General features: G+C 36.3%; 5 protein-coding genes across 5 annotated transcripts; all 5 read right to left on the bottom strand.

Annotated features, from left to right (window-relative positions):
• Nucleotides 1–226: 226 nt before the first annotated feature.
• LOC103870047 (GDSL esterase/lipase 1-like) lies at nucleotides 227–3,619 on the bottom strand. The gene is made up of 5 exons (XM_009148143.2): nucleotides 1,961–3,619; nucleotides 1,438–1,565; nucleotides 1,066–1,299; nucleotides 695–950; nucleotides 227–583 (listed from the first exon to the last, which is right to left on the bottom strand). The coding sequence occupies exons 1-5, from the start codon at nucleotides 2,223–2,225 to the stop codon at nucleotides 342–344; spliced, it is 1,125 nt and encodes a 374-aa protein (XP_009146391.1). The 5' UTR covers nucleotides 2,226–3,619; the 3' UTR covers nucleotides 227–341.
• Nucleotides 3,620–3,900: 281 nt separating this feature from the next.
• On the bottom strand, nucleotides 3,901–6,182 carry LOC103870045 (ethylene-responsive transcription factor RAP2-2). The gene is made up of 3 exons (XM_009148142.3): nucleotides 5,743–6,182; nucleotides 4,292–5,179; nucleotides 3,901–4,200 (listed from the first exon to the last, which is right to left on the bottom strand). The coding sequence occupies exons 1-2, from the start codon at nucleotides 6,041–6,043 to the stop codon at nucleotides 4,341–4,343; spliced, it is 1,140 nt and encodes a 379-aa protein (XP_009146390.1). The 5' UTR covers nucleotides 6,044–6,182; the 3' UTR covers nucleotides 3,901–4,200; nucleotides 4,292–4,340.
• A 6,883-nt stretch (nucleotides 6,183–13,065) lies between these two features.
• On the bottom strand, nucleotides 13,066–15,863 carry LOC103870044 (subtilisin-like protease SBT1.5). The gene has a single exon (XM_009148141.3). It carries the CDS (start codon nucleotides 15,627–15,629, stop codon nucleotides 13,317–13,319), a length of 2,313 nt encoding a protein of 770 aa, XP_009146389.2. The 5' UTR covers nucleotides 15,630–15,863; the 3' UTR covers nucleotides 13,066–13,316.
• Nucleotides 15,864–17,380: 1,517 nt separating this feature from the next.
• Nucleotides 17,381–19,751, bottom strand: LOC103870043 (E3 ubiquitin-protein ligase RNF144A). The gene is made up of 2 exons (XM_009148140.3): nucleotides 18,024–19,751; nucleotides 17,381–17,746 (listed from the first exon to the last, which is right to left on the bottom strand). The coding sequence occupies exons 1-2, from the start codon at nucleotides 18,869–18,871 to the stop codon at nucleotides 17,674–17,676; spliced, it is 921 nt and encodes a 306-aa protein (XP_009146388.1). The 5' UTR covers nucleotides 18,872–19,751; the 3' UTR covers nucleotides 17,381–17,673.
• A 239-nt stretch (nucleotides 19,752–19,990) lies between these two features.
• Nucleotides 19,991–20,959, bottom strand: LOC103870042. Its single transcript, XM_009148139.3, has 3 exons — nucleotides 20,625–20,959; nucleotides 20,382–20,506; nucleotides 19,991–20,289 (listed from the first exon to the last, which is right to left on the bottom strand). The coding sequence occupies exons 1-3, from the start codon at nucleotides 20,790–20,792 to the stop codon at nucleotides 20,151–20,153; spliced, it is 432 nt and encodes a 143-aa protein (XP_009146387.1). The 5' UTR covers nucleotides 20,793–20,959; the 3' UTR covers nucleotides 19,991–20,150.
• Between the last annotated feature and the right edge of the window lie 988 nt (nucleotides 20,960–21,947).

The raw sequence follows: 21,947 nt of genomic DNA, 5'->3' as shown, positions 1-21,947 counted from the left end.
TAATAAAACGGCCCATTTCCTTAATAAAGGTCGATAAAAGCATCGCATACTGTTGATTAGAGTCTGTTTTGTTGTTGTGTGCTCGAAGTTGACCTAAATTAGAATGATCCAAAATTCCAAATGTCAATCTCAATCGACTTGTATCAATATTTTTGGTTCTTTGTGTATTTGGGTGTAGTACTATTTGAGTGTATATACTATTTATTTTATTTTTTGGTCAGAAAAGGATTTCATTCATATATCATACTATTTATTTATCAAATTATTATCATACAACCATCAAGTTTATCATCCTTCGTAACACATCTGTTCTGGATTCATCGATCAATCTTTCAATTAATCTAAAAGTTTTGAAACAAGGTCTTGAGAGTGTAGGGTCCAACAAGATCAGACGGACCGTCCCACATCAACTCAGCGGTCTGTTGATTAGCCTTCTCAGACGTGTGTGAGCCATCGAAGAACATGTAGTCACTGACATTTTCGCATAACTCGAAATCACGTGATGTTCCTGCTCGGTACCCACACGTACTGCTTCCCCTGAACGGTCCACTTCCACAACAAGCCTTCTTCACTTCCTTAAACCCTAGTTACCAAAACGATATTCACTTCCTAAATAAATATGAGATATTATTGTAAACAAAAATAAATAACACAAAGCTTTTAGAAAAAACTTATAACACACAAAGATTGATACCATATTTTGTGGGGTTCTCCATAGCTTCGGTTCCAGCAGTGTAGGAGTCGAAGAGCGAGTATTTGAAACCGGGTAATCGACGCTGTAAACCTCTCAAGACATTCGGAATCCTTACGTTGTGAAGTTTTATCAACTCAGTGATGGGTTCGAAACATGATCCTATTCTATTTGGGTCCATGGTTAGCAGTCCCGGAACACAGTCGAGTCGACCCATGTTCATGAGCCCAAACTTCCTTCCTCCCAGTTTATAAATTCCCTGCAAAGAATAGTACAAAACATTATAAAATATGATTAATTACTAGCTTAGCATATTGAAAATTATAGTTTTGTATCGAATTATAGTTAGTCCATATATATTTATATACAAATACCTCGATCACAGTCGTGGTGTTACCGATAACATAATCCACGAATTTGTCTTTGCTATTGGATTCAAAATGAGAGGCGTTAACGGAGAAGGGATAAAAATAGTCGTTAGGACCAATCTGAATGAGATAAACAGCTCTTGAGATTATCCTCTTGGTCTCTGCATCTCCTAGTTTATCTTTCAACATCTTCTCCACGTTTTTGAAGTTGTTTAACTGGCTTCCCAAAGGTATCAGATTCTAATAAGAGAAACAAACAGAAAACGTTTTAAACTATATAGATAGAGTAGAGATATTAGAACTCTATACCTTTTACAAGTACCTTTGAAATTGTATATAAAGAGAAAATGATGTTAAGAAAATATAATAATTAAATACCTGTGGTTGATATGTTTCAACCAAAGCTCCGGCGCCGGCAGACGCGAAATTAACACCGTAGGTAAACTGATTGACACCATTTCCCGGCTGTAGATAAGGTGGTATCAATGGTAACCAAGCGTATTCCGCTGCATTTGTAGTAAAAATTGTCAGAACCGGACTTGACCCTAGTGAGATGAAACATTGGAATGTGCCCCAACTTCATGGAGCCCCCAATTTTAAAAAAAAAAACTCATATACATGTAAAATGTATACTATATAAAACATAAAAATAGTTAAATGTATTAAGTAAAAAATATATTACGATATAAAATTTATGATTATTCTTTTTAAAAATAAGCATTTACAAAATAAAACATAAAATTTTGATTTTTGCTAAAAGTTAGATAAAGTTTCAATTTGTATAGGGCCCCCATAACGTTAGGTCTCGGGTTCTGAAAATTGTTCCACTGAGAATTTTATATATCATTAGATTTAAATGAAGAATTATGGAAATAAGATAGATATGTGCTTTTGAATATACCGATAAAATCTGGAATCAAACGGCCGTCAGAATTTCTCCCGGTCGGGAACTTGAACGTGGTTTGGCCATACGGCCAAACATTAGCCTGAGCAGCTCGGTGTGTGTTGATGTAGTTATTGTTTCCAACGTCGAATACGGAGTCTCCGAACACGAACAATGCTGCTTGGTTCGTTATCAAACTTTTCTCGCAGCTTATTAAATTGATCGATGAAAATATAGTTGAAAAGAGTAATAATATCGAACATAATTGCCCATTGTTTGCCATATGAATGGTACTTCAAGATGATTTTTTATATAAGATGTGTGTGCCATATAAGTAGAACAACGCCTGTGTTTATATAGATGATAGCAAGTCAAAGCGAGCTAGAAAAAAATGAAGAGAAATGATATCAGACGTTTCTGGACAATTTCCGCCAAAATTAAATTGTAAAAATTCCTCTTTGAAATGTCAAAATGTGATTAGAATATGGGAGGGAACTATATAAAATATAATACAGTTGGATTAGTCAGTCAAGATTTGGATAAAAATATGCTTGAACTAATTGAATAGAAAGATATATATTAGTTTCTTGTCTTTCACGGGACTGCTGGTCAATGGAAAAGTTTAACTGTATCATGTGAACTGATTAGTTTAATCAAATCAAAACGAATACCATATCAAATGCAAATCTTCATTTTTTTCGGCGTAAATCTTTTCATTTTCGTAAATTATTTTCTTTTTGTGGTGAGCAACTAAACTTTAGTGAAAGTTTCTCAATCACGGGACGTTCCTGATCTGTATCCGCACGTACTGCTCCCCTAAACGGTCCACTCCCACAACAATCCTTCTTCACTTCTTTAAACACTATTTCACCAAAACAAACAATCACAATAAAACAACAGATTTTAAGTTATTACATATAGGACTTACAAAGTTGTAGCTACTTGGTCAGTTTGGGTTTGACTTTCGGCCCATGCAGTTTACAATAGTCCAGTAACAATAATTTGACTAATCGTTGGTATTAGTCAAAAAATTATTCCAAACTCGGATCAAGCAATATGATATTTAATCTACAATTTAGTCACTAAGTGGCGACCGGATCAGATAATTAACTATAAAAATTTGACTTTTGCACGTACAGAAGAATATATAAGGCCATGAACTAATAATGTAGTTTACTGAAAAGAGGCCAAAATCAAATGTTAGATTTAGAATCATGCAAACGTAACAAAGTAGTGTATATGTGATTTTGGTTTGACCAATAGAATCTAGTAGAATCAAATTAACGGTCGTTAGAGTTTCTTCCCGTAGGGAACTTGAACCTTGTATAAGTTGTATGACTGTTTTATGAATGGTTTAAGACTTTTAAGTGTACGTGTGAACAGATTCGTTTAATCAAATCAAAAGAACTCCAAAATCAGATGTAAGCAAATTTTTCATTTTGTGTGTTTTGATTTCTCTGTAGTGGGCAATTGGGATTTAATGAGAGGGAGGAACCACATAACGTTTTAGCATTTCAGCATAGGTTAATTAAAGTGATCTTATTCTTTGTCAACGATTACATTGGGTGATCTTATCTACTAAAAAGTTTGAGAATCAGTCGCAGCCTCGTTGATCATACGTTGTAACCTTTTTTCATCACATTCATAGTGCCTTACAGAATAATTTTGGGTGCACTTTTTGTATTATTCGCTTGTCACTTGTCTGCAACTTGGTTATATTTTCATCAAAAGGTTCACGAAAAAGTTTACAAGAATAACTTGATTTTATCTTAGTATTCAACCAGAGCAAACCCTATTCCTTCTGTCCTTTTCCGAATCTTTTATCCTTTTTAAAGAGATCAAAAGTGAGGCTTTTCGAATTAAACATGATGAATGAGTAAAGAAGATAGCATTTAGCAATATCAAATCTACCAAGCAAGCAAAAGTTTTGTTAGACAGAAGATTCATAGAACAAACAGAGGTTTCAAACAGTTTTTATATAAGTGTTGGGGGCACAAAACATAAACACTTTCGAGGGTGATGATAATACGCTATAAAAAGAAAGATCAAAAAGAGAGTTTTAAAGATTAGTAAACAAAAAAAAAACTCAAGGAAGAGACTCATTAGATAGAAATTACAACTCTATTTACTTCATCACCCCTTTTATTTCAGGAATTTAAAAGAGAGACACTCTCCGTGAGAAAGAGACTCATATAAGATAACGATGCAATAAGCTCCAGGTATGAACTTGTACCATTCCCCCCGCCAACAGCAAAACCCTGTGAGACAACAACACACAAAAACCAAACCGAAGTTTAAGTAAAACCAAAGCTAAGGCTGTTTGTCTTCACCAATGAACTTGAAACACACCAACACACAAAGAGCTTTATTTACAAACTAGGCAACCCATCAATCACTTTCAGAAGACTCCACCATCCAGCATGGAGTTGATATCATCTAAGCTCCATAGGTCCATTGGGTTTCCCTCTTCCTGAGTCATAGTAGCAGCATCACCACCGAACATAGCTTCCACTTCCAATGGAGACTCCCACAAGGCGTTGTTCAGGTATGCCATCAGATCATCAGAACTATCATTGTTGCTTGTCCCGTCCTCAGAGCTGGTTTTGAGCTTCTTGGCTGGATTGGTTTCTTCAATGAAAGGAGCTTGGTTATTGTTGACTAGCATTGAAGAGATCTCAGGTGTCTTGGGGGTTTGATCACTCCACCCAAACTCAGAGCAGTCCAGTGAGTTACTGCCCTGGTCAGAACTGAAATACTGGTATCCATTGTTGCCTCCGACATCAAAGAACTGATTGTTGTACATCTGAGGCTTCTCTTCCATGAAACTCACATCACCAAAGGAGGAGTCATGTCCCATGTTGTCAAAGGAGTTGTTGCAGTACTGACTCACATGTGTTGGCTGCTGAACGGATGCTGGGCTTTGGTTTGGTTTAGCCACTGCCTTCTTAGCAGAAGGGCGTTTCTGGGAGACGCTAGGGACCATCTCCTCTGGGAAGTTCACCTTAGCTTTATTGCCGCGGATCCTGCGTGCAGCTGCATCGTAAGCTCTTGCTGCTTCCTCAGCGGTGTCGAATGTTCCAAGCCATTCCCGGGAGCCTTTCCTAGGATCACGGATCTCAGCAGCCCATTTACCCCAAGGGCGCTGCCTAATCCCCCTGTACTGATTCTTCCTCTTTCTCTTAGCAGACTTCTCAGCTTGTCCACCAGACTCTATGGTTTTCTTGCCAGAGACTGAACCTAATGAAGTCAAAACACACACAAAATATTAATCAATCATATGATAAACTCACAAAGCAAAAACACACATAAACAAAACTGCATCATCTACATGAACAACATAGTAATAAAATATCAACCATTTCCACAGATTTTAACAATAACTGATGCTAGAAACTAAGTAAAAGCCTCTGAAAACCAAGATCTAGAAGATCTAAATCATTTCAATAACTTTTAAAACGATCACATAAAAAAACAAAAAAGTCAAACCCTTTACTACTTCACAAACTCTCAATTTTTCTAGAAACAAAAATCATGTAACAGAACAAAGCTAGAAAGGTTCTAATCTCTCGTCTCTTCCCCCAGAAACCTTTAAAAGCTATTCAGATCTTAACCTTTTGTCTATTGAGCACTAACAATCCAAAAGACAAAACTAAAAACGAATATGGAGACGAACCCATAACAAAGCTCTCATCTTTCCTAAACAAAATAATCATTAACCAAATAAAAATCCGAACTTTAAACATTTTAAAACAAAAACACACAAAACCCAATTCAAAAGATTCGAGATTTGAATCAAATACCAGTGGAGGCGAAGGCGGCGGGAGGGGAAGCTACGGGCTTGGCACCTGCGGCGAAGACAAAGGGTTTGACATCGGCGAAGACGTCATCATCCACATCGAATTCATCTTCGCAATCGAACGATGCATCGTCCTTAAACCCTTGAAAGTCAGCCTCGAACTCATCGTCCAGATCGATGAAACCGGATCGCTTCTTCTTCGAAGCTTTCCCTTTGTTCTTCAGATCCGGCCAGAGATGCTCGCTCGTGACGCGGCGGGACCTCGACGGAGGTATGAACTCGGAGATTATAGCTCCTCCACACATGGCGGTGTTAAATGCTTAGAAATGTAAACTTAGCGGCGAAACTGTAAGTTTTAGCTTCTTTGGGGTTCTCTTTTGAAATATTTATCTCTCTCTCTCTCTCTCTGTGGTTTGTTGCTCTCCAGAAAGATAAAGAGATGGTGCGTCGTATATTATATAGATTTATTGTTTATTATTGTACCCTTGCTCTGTGACTCGTTCTACGATAATGCCATTGAATTGAGTTAAGGTAATTTAATTTCCAATCTTATAGGTCGGTGAATACGTGTCCTTTGTTTTGTGCAATGGGTTGATGAATTTATATATTATATAGCTTATAAACTTATTACAAGATACTATATTTATTTGGTGTGGATTCTGTTGTGATGTAATCCCACTATATAAAAGGGACTATTTTTAAGCTTTCTAAAGCTAGCCACATGCTCAAAATAATCAGGGCCAATCAAATTGCCACGTCACTGCCAGATTAGGCTTCAAATTAAAATCACGATCGGGTTTCCTGTGCGCTAACTCATTCTCCGACTCCGTATTTTTGTTTTGCGCCATCAGCCGAAGTGAAGCCAAACTCAGATAATTCACTTTCACCCAGCACAGTCCATTAATCCCATCAATCTGATAATTCACTTTATCCCAGCCCAGCCCATTAACCCTAATCTACGTATTGTTGAGACTCAAGCCAAAGCGCACACAGCTTTCTCATCCTCTGAATAACCTAATCGCCGTCTCCCCCATTTACCTTTCTCTCATGACGACCCATCTCGAAGCCCATTCCCGAGCCACTCTCTCATAAGCATAATCCCGTGTTCTAAACATCCCGTGTTAAATTTTTTAAAACACTCATATCTTAGAAATAATTTAGAAAATATCTTTATATAAATGTTTTTTTCTTGAATAATATTTAATTATAATTTTTTGTATCTTTTTAACTTTTATAATAAAATTATTGTTTTCAGATAGCTACAAAATATAAATAAGAATTATCTTATTTTAAAATTTTTTGATAATTTTATTATATTATTTTAAAATCATTTATTTAATATTAATATAACATATAAATTTTATATGATTAAAATAAAATTCGTTTTTAATTATATATAAAATTCATTAAGGGTATTCTTTTAATTAACACATTAGCGAATCAGTTAGAAATTAATAATAAATCAATAACCTATCTAAAAGTCTAAAACCTAATAAAATATGACAAATAAGAATAACTAACTAAATTTTAATATAAAATAGAAATTTAATATTACTAATAAAAATTTCATTTTTAATATATATATATAATATTAATTAAGGGTATTTTTAAATTAATAAATTAGTGACTTAGCTAAAAATAAATAATAAATCAATGATTTAGCGAAAACCTAATAAAAACATGACAAATAAGTAAATTTACTAAAATTATGGATAATATAAAATATAATTGATTCTTTAATACAAAATTAAAATAAGAGTTTTGTTAAATAAAACATAAGTTTGCCGTATCGGTCTAACAAAAAAAACAATCATTAATAGTGTCGTAGGAATTATGTTTTTCCCATTAGCGAATAAAATTGAAGCATAGTGTTGGAGGATAACTCAACGTGTAGACAAGATTATGGAGATTGACATGGGAGTTGAGGTAACGGACACAACTGTTCTTTCGCAAAGAAACGCTCCTGCTAGACATCCTGGATAAATGAAAGAGACATATCTTGACTTGGCTTTGTGTTAATGGATGGTGACTTTCCAATGCTGTTTGGAGTAAGGACCGATATACACGCACCAAATCACCACTGTAAGCGGAAGCTGAAGGTTTGCTATGGGCAATGCAAGTGATACTGAAGTTTAGACACAGAGAGATGGTCTTTCAATCGACTGTGAACAACTGGTTATGCTTATTCAAAAGGAGAAAGATTGGCCTGTGTTGGACTCGGAGCTCAACGAAATACAGGCTGTATCTAAAGAATTTTCTGAACTTTCTATTGCTTATATTCCTAGAGCTTTAAAATTCCGTATGAATAGCCTAGCAAAAGGTGTCCGATCACGCGCATCTCAATCAGCTTTTGTAAACCCTTTTGCACCAAGTTGGCTAGCCCCACAAGCTAGCATGAGGATGTCAAAAAATAGAATAAAGTTAAAAGTGAAACTAAATATCTCAATGAACAAATTTATCAGAAGTCCATATTTATGTGGATGTCTATATAGGACAAACAATTTTTTTAGACAATTATAGAATATAGTCACGAAAATCAATCCTAATATATATAATTTAAAAAAACCATCAAAATTTTCAATATTACACCAAATAAGAATATAAAGACCAACTATATTCTCTTTATGTATAATGTGTTGTGGTAAGATTCAAAAAAATTAACTTACTTTACAGTAAGGAAAAACTAGATTTTTAGTTCCAAATTTACAATAAAAACATAACATTTTATAAAACTAAACAATTGACATAATAGTATAAAAATATGAAAAAAAAAACAAAATACTATCCGCGCGTAGCGCGGACAAGGACCTAGTCATTATAAATGGATGATAATCATGAATACAATTGGAAGTATGTAATTTATAGTTAGCAAACAAAAAAGGTATGTAATTTATATTTTCATTTGAAAAACCATAAGATATTTGTGTAAGAAAATCTATTGAGCTAATTAGTTGGAGTTTAAGTTTAAAAATAAATCTGGGAGTTAATTGATCAGTTAAGAACTAGTATTAATTGATCTCCTTTGAATTGTTTGATTATCTAACCATGATTTATTTGTCTTATGTGGTCTTTGTGGTCAAGGTTAAAAAGTAATCTCCTTAATTATTATGATGATAAGTTAAAGAATACATAGTAAGTGATAATTGAGATTGGATCTTTCAGAAAAAAAATATAGATTTTGTGAATTATGTAGATTTTACATATTACCTAGCAAAAAAATAATATTTAAGAATTTAATAATACTGTAACTAGTTTATTTGTTACAAAGGTAAACAAATTTCTATTTTATAGTTTAATATAATATATATTAAAAATACATATTTCGAAATATTTGATCATATCAATATATATTTATAAGCTGGTATAGAAAAAAAATGTTTAGATCATTTCACTAAACACTAACTATACACTATCTCGCTTGAAACATTTTTTGTTAGTAGTGTTTACATTCGCCTATAAGTTATAACATTGTCTTTCTTTCTAAAACATCTGACTTTACTATGAAAAAAAAAAAAACAGGCCACTGATATTAAAAGGTACATGTAAAGCTAAAGGTAAAATGGAAAACATTAATCTTAATTAGAATCTTCAAGAACTACCGAAGAGACATCAACAAGGAATATCCATCGGTAAAAAAAGGAGGCCATCAGAATTGAAAAGTGTTAGGTGCATGCATCATTCAATAATAGTATTATTATTTAAGAAAACGAAAATAATAAATAGAATCAATTAAAACACACAATATACAGCCCGATTTATATATATCAAAAATCCGTCCTTACGGAAATGTTAGTACCACTTTTATTTAAAACCGACAACTTTGAGAAGAAGAAAAGTTTATTAAAGTCAAAGTAACAGTAAACATATTATGTTGAAATAGCTTTTTATTAGATGTGTGAATAATTGGTCTTAGACCATCTCCAATGGTACTCTATAATTTTCTCTATATTTCATTCTAAAATAGAGTAACTCTATTATAGAGTTGGATTTGCTCCAATGGTTCACTCTATAATAGAGTTACTCTATAATAGAGTGAAATATAGAATATTCTTATTTTTTCACTCTATATTTGGAGTAAAAAAATAAGATTACTCTATATTTCACTCTATTATAGAGTAACTCTATTATAGAGTGAACCATTGGAGCAAATTTAACTCTATAATAGAGTTACTCTATTTAGTGTAAATTATAGAGGAAAAAATAGAGTGCCCTTGGAGATGCTCTTAGACATACTTCAGCAACGGCAAAAAGATAGACAAGAGTTTTATCCGACCCATTTTTCATAAAGACAGCGGAAACTGGACCATCCATAATGATTGGGAGGGCTTGATGGTGTAGGCAGTGGTAACTTGTTTTTTAAAAAAATTGAATCGTCGTGGATACACCATATCTTCACGTTTTGAATGGGTTTGGAACCCCCTCTCGTGTAACAACGAGTCCTAGCTATGCTTTATAACCGTCAACTTTTTCTTTTAATCATTTCGAGATCACGCTAACTTCCATGTAGAAGCTCTTGCGTATCACATTTAACCCTCTGAGAACACGAGGGAAAGTCTGGAATGCGTCAATTTATTTCTACGTAAACCAACAAGTTCGAGTACAAACAATATTATGATAAAACTTAAACCCAGTGTTAGTAATACCCAAACCCACCTTAACATCATTCTTCTTTTCTTGGATCTTTTACTTGTTACACTCACTTTATCTACATCGTTCATTCCCCTAACAAAGTTTCGTCATTAGTCATTACTTTCACTAACGCACAATCTTGAATCACCCCAAAGATTCCACAGCAAATTAAGATTCACCCATTATAAAACACTAAAATTTAAACTACATACATATGCCCTAAAATGTCGATCATTCATATCTTTAGGTGTTAAATGAGTTAAAATGTATTAAAAGTAATATGGAACAGCATATGTTATATAATGACCTCTTTCAAAAAGAAAACAGCATGTGTTATATAGATAAATAATTAAAATTACTATAATAGAAGGACGACTGATTAAGTTATAGGTGTAAAATTTTACTATGAATTTTTTTATGTAACCGTAGAAAAAAAATTAAAAGAAATATCAATAACATCAATATTTTTTTTGTTTTAGTTCTAAAAAATAAATAAAGCAATAATTGATAATTTATATAATTGTAGGTAGAATTAAAATTAAAAACACTTATTACAGTCCAACCAGTAGGCATTGACAACATGACATTTTCCACGTAAGAGGTATACATATACACGTTACTTTTGCATAGATGTATACTTCTAACTCTCAAGTAAGTGATAAACCAATCCTACGTGTTTAGAGTTGACGAGATTTTTTGGGATCTCATACTTTATCTTGATAATAAAATAAAGGAATACCATCTCTCTCTAGCATGATATTTTCTTTTTATTTGCAAGAATAGGTAGGAGCCTGATGAAGGTTTTCTCTCTTTCTTTGTTCTCAATTCTTTCATCTTTCACAAAGAAAGAGATGAATTTTGGTTTTGATGTATCGATCTCTTCTGATTTCGGTGTCATCCGACCGGTTACAATTCCGGCGTCGCACTTGTTTTTCGGTGGTCGGTCGGTTTTGTTTCCGGCGTCCATACCTTCTTCTCCGGTAATGGACGGTCGGTTTTTGACTCTGCGTCTTACCTTACTTCGTGTTGACGGCGGCTTACTATCGGGATCTTCCCGACTATGTTCGATCTATGGTTTGTGTGTCTCATCCGTCCGATTGACTCTTTCCTTCATCCTTCTGAAAGACGAAGGTTGTGAGATTGATTGATGTCGATTGTGTTCTTTGCGAAACCGTAGATCCGGTGGTCGTTTAGGGTTTTTTCTCCGCCGTCGGCGGAGCTCCTTCTCGCCTCCTCTTTGCTACCGGTGGACGAAAGTGGCCATCTCTTGACGCGTGTACATGCATCGCCAGGCGAACGTACGCGTGGTGGACGACGTGTCACTCTCTTCCTCAACGGTTTGGTTATATGGGCCTGACGGGCCTTTAATGGTGTTAAGTTTACCTTTTGTTTGGACCGTATGTTTGTACTATGTTGGGCTCTGTTCATTTGGACATTGACCCATTAATAAATTTTCAGAGAAAAAAAAAAAAAGTATGAGCCTGATGACATTCCTGCTTTCCTTGAGTCGCAAATTCGGAAATACAAAAAAAAAAAAGAGATCATCTATTTGTGCGCTTGGTTACACGTGTGTTTGTGTTACAAGATTATCGAGAGTCGAAATATATAAAATAAAGACAGCAAGTTGGGCAAGTGGACTTATTACGACAAGGCTTTGTGCTGTCCGGTCCCACCTACCAGACACGTGACGCCCATTTTCATTAGGAAGAGCATTCGGATTATTCAGGTTATGGAAAAAGTAATTTGGTTCTAATAATAAAGAATTTTAATCACACAAACATTGTTTAGTTGTCAATGAAGTCCCATAGTTCTAATAATAAAGAATTTAAATCACACAAATATTATTTAGTTGCCAATCAAGTCCCATAGTTGACACTATATCTGAATTTTACTCTCTTAAAAGTAAATTTATTTTTCATATTATTTTTTCTCAAAATTATTGTTGGGAGAATTGAAGGGGATAATATTAATATATACGTATACAATGAATGTACAAGATAAAGCTGTAACAAGAAGAAAAAAAAATGCAAAGACAAAGATGCAAAAGGAGGTAGGACCATTTTCTTCTGGTTGGATTGATACAAAGCTCTTAAAATAGCTGATCTCAAGAAACAGAAGATGATGTAACTTCTGAAAGCTACCCGTACTCATGCAATTATTTTTGTTTCACTATTAAATATGAACTGTACGAACTCAAATAAGTAATAACAAATCATTAAAATTTGTAGAATGTAAAAGAATTAAATACTCAAAAAGTGATAACAATTTAAATCGTTTGATTTGTAATCCGAATTATCTTCGATGGCTGTAAAATCTAAAAGCTCCAAATCGAATATTTCAAACTCAAATCAAAGTCTTTGTTTAAGGCATAATCTTGGTGTCTGCCACTACTAGCAGTAAGTTAGATACACCAACACACCTCACTACACGTATCTTCTAAATTAGACTATAATCAAATCATCATTCTACTTTGTTTTGTTTCTTATTCGACTCGAACCATCATCTTTGAATTCAAGTGAAACGACAAAAGGACAAAAGAATCGTAAGGACAGAAGAATCGTACTGATTTTTGTTCAATTTTATATGGACCATACAAAAGAACCTCATCAGCAACCCAAGTAGTAAAACGAATAATGAAATCATGATATTTCACTTTAGTAGAAAACAAGTACTATCTTGAAGCAGAAGTGATAATATGGGCTTAAAACTTGAAGCTTTACAAACATCATTAGAAGCCCACATCACCAAATATACATTTTCTCTACGGCTTATTGGATTCTAAGATTATGCATCTAAAACAGCAAAAGATACATTTTACATTACAGGAACAGCCAACAAAGATCATAGACATTAGATAGGACAACAACAACAGCTTATGATCTCTTCCTTATACATTTTATAAAAACAAAGAGACCAGAGTTTTTCCTGTCTCAAAACCCTAAAACCCCTTCACAAAGGTTGTTGAAGAGTAACCACCAAGGGACTTGTCACATTTCGTTTCCCATCCGACCAAACTATATGACCAGTCTCAACACTTGTCGCTCCAGGTGACAGTTTAACCTCCGTCGTCTTCACCCTAACCACAAAACTCAGTTTCTGCCCCACCCGTCTGAACGATAATTTCTTCGGCTCAACCGTCACCGTCGTCCCTCTCGGTGGCCTAATCTTAACCTCATAAACCGAGTCTGAATCTCCGACATTTGTCACTGTCCTAATGAAATGTGTCGACAATTTACTCTCACCATACTGCTGAAACACGACGGAGAACGACGGATAGTTCAAATTCCCAACGTGTCCCGCGCGTCTAGCACCATCGCAGTCAGCTTTACGCCGCGTTATAGTCACAATGTTGGTTCCTGTGTAGTTGGAGTTACACAAGAAGTTGATGTAATCGTAAGATGTTATATCGTAGACTAATCCTGGATCCATAGCTTTGGTCGGGTGAACATGACCCGACCCGTAATCCATAACCGCAGACGCGTTCCCCGTTGACTCATCCAGCATTCGCTCATCTCGGTTATCCACCGTGTAAGCCGTAGTCATCAACGCAGACCTTATCGCAGCCGGGCTCCAATCAGGATGAGCCGCCTTGAGCAAAGCCGCAAGACCCGACACGTGCGGGCACGCCATCGAAGTACCTGATAAAATGTTAAACTCCGTCCTCCGGTTATCGGTAGGAACCCCCGATGGACCGATCTTGTCAGGCCAAGCAGCGAGAATGTTCAAACCGGGTGCGATAACATCCGGTTTAATAATCTCCGGCGTCTCGGGATTAGGCCCGCGCGCGGAGAAAGACGCAACAACGGGCGCGGGTCGGATCCCAAGCCGGGTCCCTTTGAAAACGATCGTAGCCGTTGGCTGTTTCGACGAACGAGACTTCGCAGTCTCAGAGATGTACCTCCTGATCTCATCGCCTCCCGAACCACCAACCGATGTGGCAGGTAACACGTGGCAGTCAGCGACTAGACCTTCGCCGTCGAACACACCGTTCGCTATAATCATCCCCACGCCACCGTTTTTCCTCACGATCTCCCCTTTGGTGGCTCTGGAGTTTATACCTCTGTCGCAGAGAACTATCTTACCTTTCACCAAACTCGGATCCAACGAGCCTTCTATACACAGAGACGAAGAGTAACCGTCGCCGCCGAGCAAGCTACCACCGTAGACAAGCGGGTACATTTTATCCGGATCCAGATCCGGTCCACCGTAAACGCTAACGCCGGGAATCGTTTTACCGTTCCCGAGCCTCACGTTCGCCGGAAAGTCGCGGTCGATGGTTCCGGCGCCGACCGTCGTCATCCACGGCGCGACGTTCGTCACCGTTAAAGCGCCGGGACCGCCGTTTCCGGCGGAGGCGGAGACGAATATCCCTCTGTCGACTGCTCCGAAGGCTCCGATGGCGATGGCGTCGAGGTAGTAAGGAACCACGACGCCGCCGACGGAGAGGGAGACGACGTCGACGCCGTCGGCGACGGCTGCGTCGAACGCGGCTAAGATGTCGGAGTCGTAGCAGCCGGAGTTCCAGCAGACTTTGTACGCGGCGAGTCTGGCTTTGGGAGCCATCCCGGAAGCGACGCCGCGAGCGTAGCCGAGAGTCGACGCCGGAAAAACGTAACGCCCGGCGGAGATGGAGGCGGTGTGGGTCCCGTGACCGTCGGAGTCGCGGGGGGAGCGAAACTCCGTCGTTTCGTTCATCTTCCCGTTGGTTGCTTCGTACCCGCCGCAGAAGAACTTTGCTCCGACGAGTTTCCGGTTACACGCCGTCGCCGGGAAGTCTTGTGAGGGGGCGCATTGGCCTTTCCATTTGGTGGGGACTGGGCCGAGGCCTCGGTCGTCGAAGCTGGGCCTCTCGGGCCAAATACCAGTGTCGATGACTCCGATGACAAGATCCGACCCGAAGTCGGACTCCTCGAGGAGACCCGCTTTGTCGGTGGACCTAAGGCCGAGAAACTCAGGGGAGCGAGTGGTGTGCAAGTGACGGACTTGCTCAGGGATAACTGAGATGACGTGAGGATGGTCTAGGAGCTGAGTAGCTTCTTGAGCGGTGAGTCTAGCGGAGAAGCCGTGGAAAACGGTGTCGTATGTGTGGATGATGGAGGAAGATGTGGAAGTGAGTGAGGAGGTGTACCAGTGACGGTGTGTGGGGAAGATTGAGGGTTTAGCTTCGTGGTCCACGTGGACGATGTAAGTCAAGGAGTTCAGGTCGTTTGAAGAGGAAAGAGAGAAGAGGGTCAAGAGGAAGAGGAAGAAGAAGAAAGCCATTGACGGAGAAAGTTATGGGTTTTTTATTTCTAACTGTTGATTCAAGATTTGGTTTAGTGAGTGGAGGAGGAAGAAGAAGGAGGAGGTAGAGGGTACCACATTGCTCTTTGGTTTTTGGGTGGAAGCGGAGAAAGAGAGGAAAAACCTAGTGCAAGTGTGAACAAAGAGCAAGCAGTAGAAGTTGTGAGACTGTGGCTAGCTAGTGTCTGTGAGCTGGAGGCACTGTCTTTTTTGCTTTGTTTACAGTATTACTCAATTGCCCCTATGTACTTGAAGAAAAGTAAAAGAAAATTAAGAGTTATGAATGAACATAGAATCTTTATAATATCCAGTTATGCAATTATGTTTCAGGTGACAGATTCATATGTTCCGTTCACGGGATTTGGAATTTATCTTTGCAGAAGATTGGAATGGGATATTTGTCTCAATTATTAGAGTCTTAGAAGTTTTTAATGATATTATGATTCCATCTTTGTAACTAAAGTTTGAATAATTACGAACTTCAAAGCTTATAAACACAAAGCTGATTTGTTCACGTCATGTGATGTGGTAAATGCCATGTGGGTCTCATTCCTGTACGACACTTGTTTGAGTCGCTCGTATTGAATCTCAGGGTAGTTGCTTTCACTTGATTAATCAAAACAAGTATCAGGCATTATGATGTGCCTTTTTTTTTGCCAAAGGCTGACTAGAAATCTAGATACATGTTAAATGTATTGAACACACTACACTAAGTCACTAAGGTTACAATGATTTTAGAAGAAAACATGTATCATATGCTAGGAACGACTTAATAAATGCAAAGGGAGTAGTGACTATACTTGTTGGTAAGATTTTTGGTTTACATTTAACATTCATTCCAAAAAAACACAATTTATGGTTTGCAACACCATATTTTGAATTTTTTGAAGCATAGTAAATACGAGTTACGATGTGCCCATGTTTTCATGGAAATCCACCTGAGTAGGTGGATATTTATTGTTTGAGAATAACGCCATTGTTAAGTTCCCTAAATACAGTATATTATCACAAACACTTTTTAAAAGCATTTTCATAACACAGAAGCCGAAAGCAGTGTTCACGTGTTTTTGTTCGTTTCTGTTATTTTTCTTTCCTTTTTCACCTTGAACATACCATCTTGAACATAATCTATAATAAAACGAAAAACAAATTTAAGAAATAATTTACCCATTCAATTGTGTTGGTCGGTGAAACGTACAATAAGTAGGATCAATGTATTCACTTTATAAATTACTCAGACGAATTACTGAAATTATTATCCACATCAATTAGACACCTCGTAGACAAGAAAATGGGACTAATGTTAATTAAAGCCTTAAAGTCATGCAATTAGATTTGTCAAAAAAAAAAAAAAAGTCATGCAATTAGTGACAAATGAAAGTCTAGTAATGAGTGGAAGTTTTTAAGGGCATCTCCATCCCTATTCTATTTTTTCCTCTAAAATAGAGTAAAAGTGAATATGAAATAAAGAATGCTTCAACCCAACTTCATATCTCACTCCATAATGAAATTTATTCCATAAATTGAGTAATCTCTTTTTTATTTGTTCATCACCCCATTATGGAGTGAGAAAAGGAATAGGGTTGGAACAATTTTATTCCATTTTCACTTAAATGGAGTTTTACATTGGAGATACTCTAAAGCGGGACGAGTAGACCTCTTTTCTTTTGTTTGTTTCTTTTTACACTTCAGCTTTTAGTTTTAAATAAAAGTCGAATCAACGTTCAACCCTACTCTATAACCCTTTGAAAACTCATTGTTATTTTCTTAGGGAGAGGGAAATTATTATTTTTTTAAACCAAAAAAGGGAAATATAATTCAGTTACATTTTACGACTGTAAATCCATGTTAATGGGTTTAACATGCTTTTAAATACATTCGAAAAAATCGACATTTAGGCCCCAGTTTCTTACGCAGAGAAGCTATATAACGTTGATTAACTTAGAAAGTATGATGAATTATAATTATTTTTGATAGGAAAATAACAAAAGAAAACACACATCAATTATTCATCGATTGGCCTCTAGGTACGAACTTGGCATGCGTGAGTAGAAACCCACACTGATCCACAACCATAACAGAACTGAAATCCACACCTGAAACATGGTACAAAATAAAATAAAATAAAATAAATACATAAAAAACATGTCCTAGAACAAATGATTTGTACAAATAATAAAGAGAATTTGTATTCCCTACCCACAACATATACCCTATTTGCACTCTATACCCTATTTCCCCCCAATTTTTTTCCCCCCATCATCACCATTTTCCCTCAACTCTATGGTATCTCACTTCTTTTTGGATATTGAGCTAATTTACTCAATAATAAAACACTTATATAGTTAGCAAAACAAAATAAAACACTTATACCTGCACGTTATATGCATACATCCATCCGCTTTCTCAACGTAAAACTTGCAACTAGGGCACCTCCTCCACTGCTTATTCTTGGCCATTTGAACCAACAGAGCATCTTCTTCATCACTACTCTTCTTCTTAGTGTTCCCATACCTTTGAAACTCCTCACAGCCAACTCCAACGTGCCACGCCACCTTACACTGAGCACAGAACATTCTGTGGCAAGATGGACACTCGGTCTGCGCCACATTAGCATTATTAACATCGTCAAGAATCATCACAGATGAACAGTCTTTGAACGGGCAGTACAGCTTGTCCCATGAAGAAATCAACGACTCGCACAAGATCTTCTCCCAACGCTCGAACACGTCCTTTGGGATCAGATCTCTACACATGTACGGCTCTATCGAACGCGTGCACTCCACGTCAGGGCATTTGATCCTCGCTGAGTTTTCTTTGATCTTGGACGCCACGTAGCGGATGGTGCACTGAGTGCAGTATGCATGAGTGCATGTGACTGATCCTCGGAACATGTCGGAGGAAGGCTTTTCGTCCATGCAAATCATACATAACCTTATGGATGGTTCCAAGGGTTCGCTTTCGATTTTTATCACCGGCTCTTGCTTGATCAGCGTAGTGACGCTCCTTTGGATTTGGGGTATCTTATTGATCTTAGCCGTTGAAGCGATCAAAGAAGAGAAGAGAGCTTCTTGGAGATGAAGCTCTGTGGCGTAGTTGACGTCGGAGATAGGGAAGACTTCATCGTAATCGAATAAAGCAGAGAAGTAGGATTCATCTACTAATACATCCACCAGGTCCATCTTTGTGTTTGATGATGATGAGGACGATCCATCATTCATCTTATCGTTTAGTATGTTTTTTTTTTCTCTTTTGTTTTGAAATTATGGCTGGGCTCGTGCACGTTAAATAATGGCGTTGGATGTTGTATTCGAAGGGTCTTTTCTGCTTAATTGCATAGGATAAATAGTTATTACTAGTAAGTATTTAATTAAGCATTGGAACATGAAATCTTAGGCAGTTGAATTGAATTGTTGTAGTCAAACGCCTTTTGGTTATAAACAAAACTAAGAAACCTTTCACATTTCACTTATTGATGAGTACTGTCACATATTTGAAAAAAAACTATGTTAGTGATTTCGTCCAAGTTGTCCGAGACCTAGAGTACAATGTAGGAAAATTTTCGTTATGAATAATAAATTTACATTTTAAGAAAATAAACGTACTTAAAGTTATTGTCTATTCTTCCTTTAAGTGCATAAACTTAAGGATCTTGTTTGTGTTTGCAGTTGGGTGATGTGATGGATTACTCGTTGCTAATAAACGCGAGGATGAAGAAAATAACGAACGATAAAGATTTATCGGAATTTTCGACTTCTTGAGTCGCATTACACATGGGGACAAACATCTAGAGTCTTGATGAAATTTACAGGAATTTTAGGAGGTTTAAAGAATGAAGCACCAACTATAATATCTCCAAAGCAATACAAGCTAATATTTATATAGGAAGGCGATGAATTTTCTCTTGGCTCCTGATCAATGGTCACCGCCTAATGTCATTACTTGTAACTCCATGTCTGATCAACCAAAAGAAACCTCTCAAGCCGGTAAGCAAGTAGAGTGATATACAAATCCTTATAATGTCCAGTTTTTTCTTGTCCATGTATAGAAATTGGTTTTGTGCATTTTGGGAACATTATTCTTCGGTTATGATTCATTTATTCTTTTCTCTTGGAAAATATGGTTTCTCTCCGATATCATTTTTTGCATTGAGTCATTCAAATAGAGTTTTAGGAAATTGTCAATAATTTCATCAGAAAGATGTGAGATTATTTCAATTTTTATCTCGTCTGTACAATTTTTTTTCATATTTTTCTTGTGTATATGAGATTCGTTTCTTGTATGTTTGATGCTCTCACATTTGTTTTTGTTGTTGCTTCCGTCTTAACATTCAAGAACAATGAAATCAGAATCTGGACACATGCATGTATTCATGTTTGTGTTCTTACAAAATAGAACAAGAAAGAAGCAAATATCTGCTTCTTTCACAACCTTTTTTGTACTTTATTTTATTCAAGAGGCCTTTGTGAATTGAACAGATTTTGATATCTGAGAGATAATTTAGAGAAAGTCATAGTTGCTCCATTTGATCATTGCTAACTCTTGTCGTGAAGCAATTTCATGTCTTTGACCATCACCCTTGTATGTAACTCTCAGTTCCTGATAACTTCTTTGCAGAAGATCAAGAATCTCCACCTCTCTGTTTTTTTATATACCAAATTCAATAGTTAAGGCATTGAAACAAGTTGATCTGGTTATATTTTTAATTTACAATTAGGAAGTTTACTATACCTTGAGTGAGAAGCTACCATTGAGCTGTCTGGTGGACAACGAGGACCTTCATCGTACCCTTCACATATAACTTCTCCATTATCATCTGTGTAACATATGATCCCTTGGATTGGATCTTCGAACACCTATTTTGAAAGGAAAAAAAAAACATTTTCAAAAATCAGATTTTCCCAAATGGGTTGTGTCGAAATTCTCAAGAAAATCAAAGACTAATTTCTAGACAAAAAGAAGAAATGATCGTACAGTGTTCTTCTTGGTGGAGTATCTTATCGGTTGAGGCTGTGAAACTGTTACTTGCTTGACTTTAACTTGAACCTGACTCTGTTGAAGCATCAAAGTCTTTGATCTTACTGTCTTTGGAGCAGAACATGGTGTTTGAAGAGGAAGACAGAGTTTAATTGAATATGCCATAGCCTCTGTGTTTTTTGTTTTAATTTTCAGATGAAACTTTGATCTCTCTTCTTTTTGGGACACATGTTACTTAACAAAAGATAATGGGAAACCCAAACTTATAAATTCCTATGATTGGTTGAATCTTCGTTTAATTATTTTAAAAGATTTCTATAGTTTAGACACAAGATGCACATATTATAATAGCCGATAAGAGTGGTCATCTTATTAACAAGTTCATATTGTCTTTATCGTGGTGTCAACTCTCATATTATTATTACTAACTTGTAAAATTGTTCCTTGAGCATCTCCAACCCATAACACTATTATAGTGTCAAAACCACACTATTTTAGTGTAATTTCAGCACTAAAAAAAAGTTCTTCTCCAACCATAACACCAAATTTCACACTAAAAGCTATTTTATAATATTATATGTATTTATATTTTTATTTGTCATTTATTTAATTGTCTACTTTATTAATAAATTAAGTGAATAGTGTTTTAGTGGAGTGAATAGTGTTTTAGTGTGGTGAATAGTGTCACACCAAATTTGGTGTGAAATTATAGTGTTGCACTAAAATAGTGTAATTTTTAGTGTTGGGTTGGAGAAGGTTTTAGTGTCAAAATCACACTAAAATAGTGTTTTGGAGTTGGGTTGGAGATGACCTTAAACATTATTGTAAAATTAAGCTTCTTTTCTCTATTAATGGTTCGTATTTCTTCTTACATCTACTGACACTTGAGAAAGGCTGGCCAGTAAATTTTTCCTGTAATCGTTGAATTTATGCGCATGTGTCCAAAAACGTCTACTCAGGTATGAATCATACCGTATGATTGGTTGGTGTTGTTCAAAAGAAAAATAATTTTTTTTTGTTCAACAAAGAAAAATAAATATTAACTTGTGGTTTACATAGTGTGATAGAATGCTTTCACGTATATGATCATGAGATGACTACTTAATAGTGTAACTTATGGTTTATCTGCCGCCCAGTGACGAATTCATCTTCTTAATATTTATTTAACTTAACTAAATCGTGACACGTGTCCATCTTAGTGACATGTAGTGACATGTAAATTTTTGTTTTATTTCAAAAATGTCAATAATTGGTGAAAAGTTAATGATATGATTAGACGAAATGTTAGCTAAACATGGAGACATCGTCGCACAGTTGCCC

This window comes from Brassica rapa, chromosome A05 (genome assembly GCF_000309985.2).
Source record: "Brassica rapa cultivar Chiifu-401-42 chromosome A05, CAAS_Brap_v3.01, whole genome shotgun sequence".
In the NCBI taxonomy this organism is placed as follows: domain Eukaryota; kingdom Viridiplantae; phylum Streptophyta; class Magnoliopsida; order Brassicales; family Brassicaceae; genus Brassica; species Brassica rapa.
Note: the sequence above shows the minus strand (reverse complement) of the source record. Positions and strands in the feature narration are given on the sequence as shown.

Bases quoted from the DNA above. Each gene is read 5' to 3' on its own strand.
- LOC103870043 (XM_009148140.3), bottom strand. From the start codon at position 18,871: ATGAATGATGGATCGTCCTCATCATCATCAAACACAAAGATGGACCTG. The intron at 17,747-18,023 runs GTATAAGTGTTT...ACCATGTTTCAG, and splicing joins TGTATGCATATAACGTGCAG to GTGTGGATTTCAGTTCTGTT.
- LOC103870044 (XM_009148141.3), bottom strand. From the start codon at position 15,629: ATGGCTTTCTTCTTCTTCCTCTTCCTCTTGACCCTCTTCTCTCTTTCC.
- LOC103870047 (XM_009148143.2), bottom strand. From the start codon at position 2,225: ATGGCAAACAATGGGCAATTATGTTCGATATTATTACTCTTTTCAACT. The intron at 1,300-1,437 runs GTATTTAATTAT...TTCTCTTATTAG, and splicing joins TTGAAACATATCAACCACAG to AATCTGATACCTTTGGGAAG. The intron at 951-1,065 runs GTATTTGTATAT...TATTCTTTGCAG, and splicing joins ACACCACGACTGTGATCGAG to GGAATTTATAAACTGGGAGG.
- LOC103870045 (XM_009148142.3), bottom strand. From the start codon at position 6,043: ATGTGTGGAGGAGCTATAATCTCCGAGTTCATACCTCCGTCGAGGTCC. The intron at 5,180-5,742 runs GTATTTGATTCA...TGACTTCATTAG, and splicing joins CGCCGCCTTCGCCTCCACTG to GTTCAGTCTCTGGCAAGAAA.
- LOC103870042 (XM_009148139.3), bottom strand. From the start codon at position 20,792: ATGGCATATTCAATTAAACTCTGTCTTCCTCTTCAAACACCATGTTCT. The intron at 20,507-20,624 runs GTACGATCATTT...CTTTCAAAATAG, and splicing joins ACTCCACCAAGAAGAACACT to GTGTTCGAAGATCCAATCCA. The intron at 20,290-20,381 runs GTATAGTAAACT...ATAAAAAAACAG, and splicing joins ATGGTAGCTTCTCACTCAAG to AGAGGTGGAGATTCTTGATC.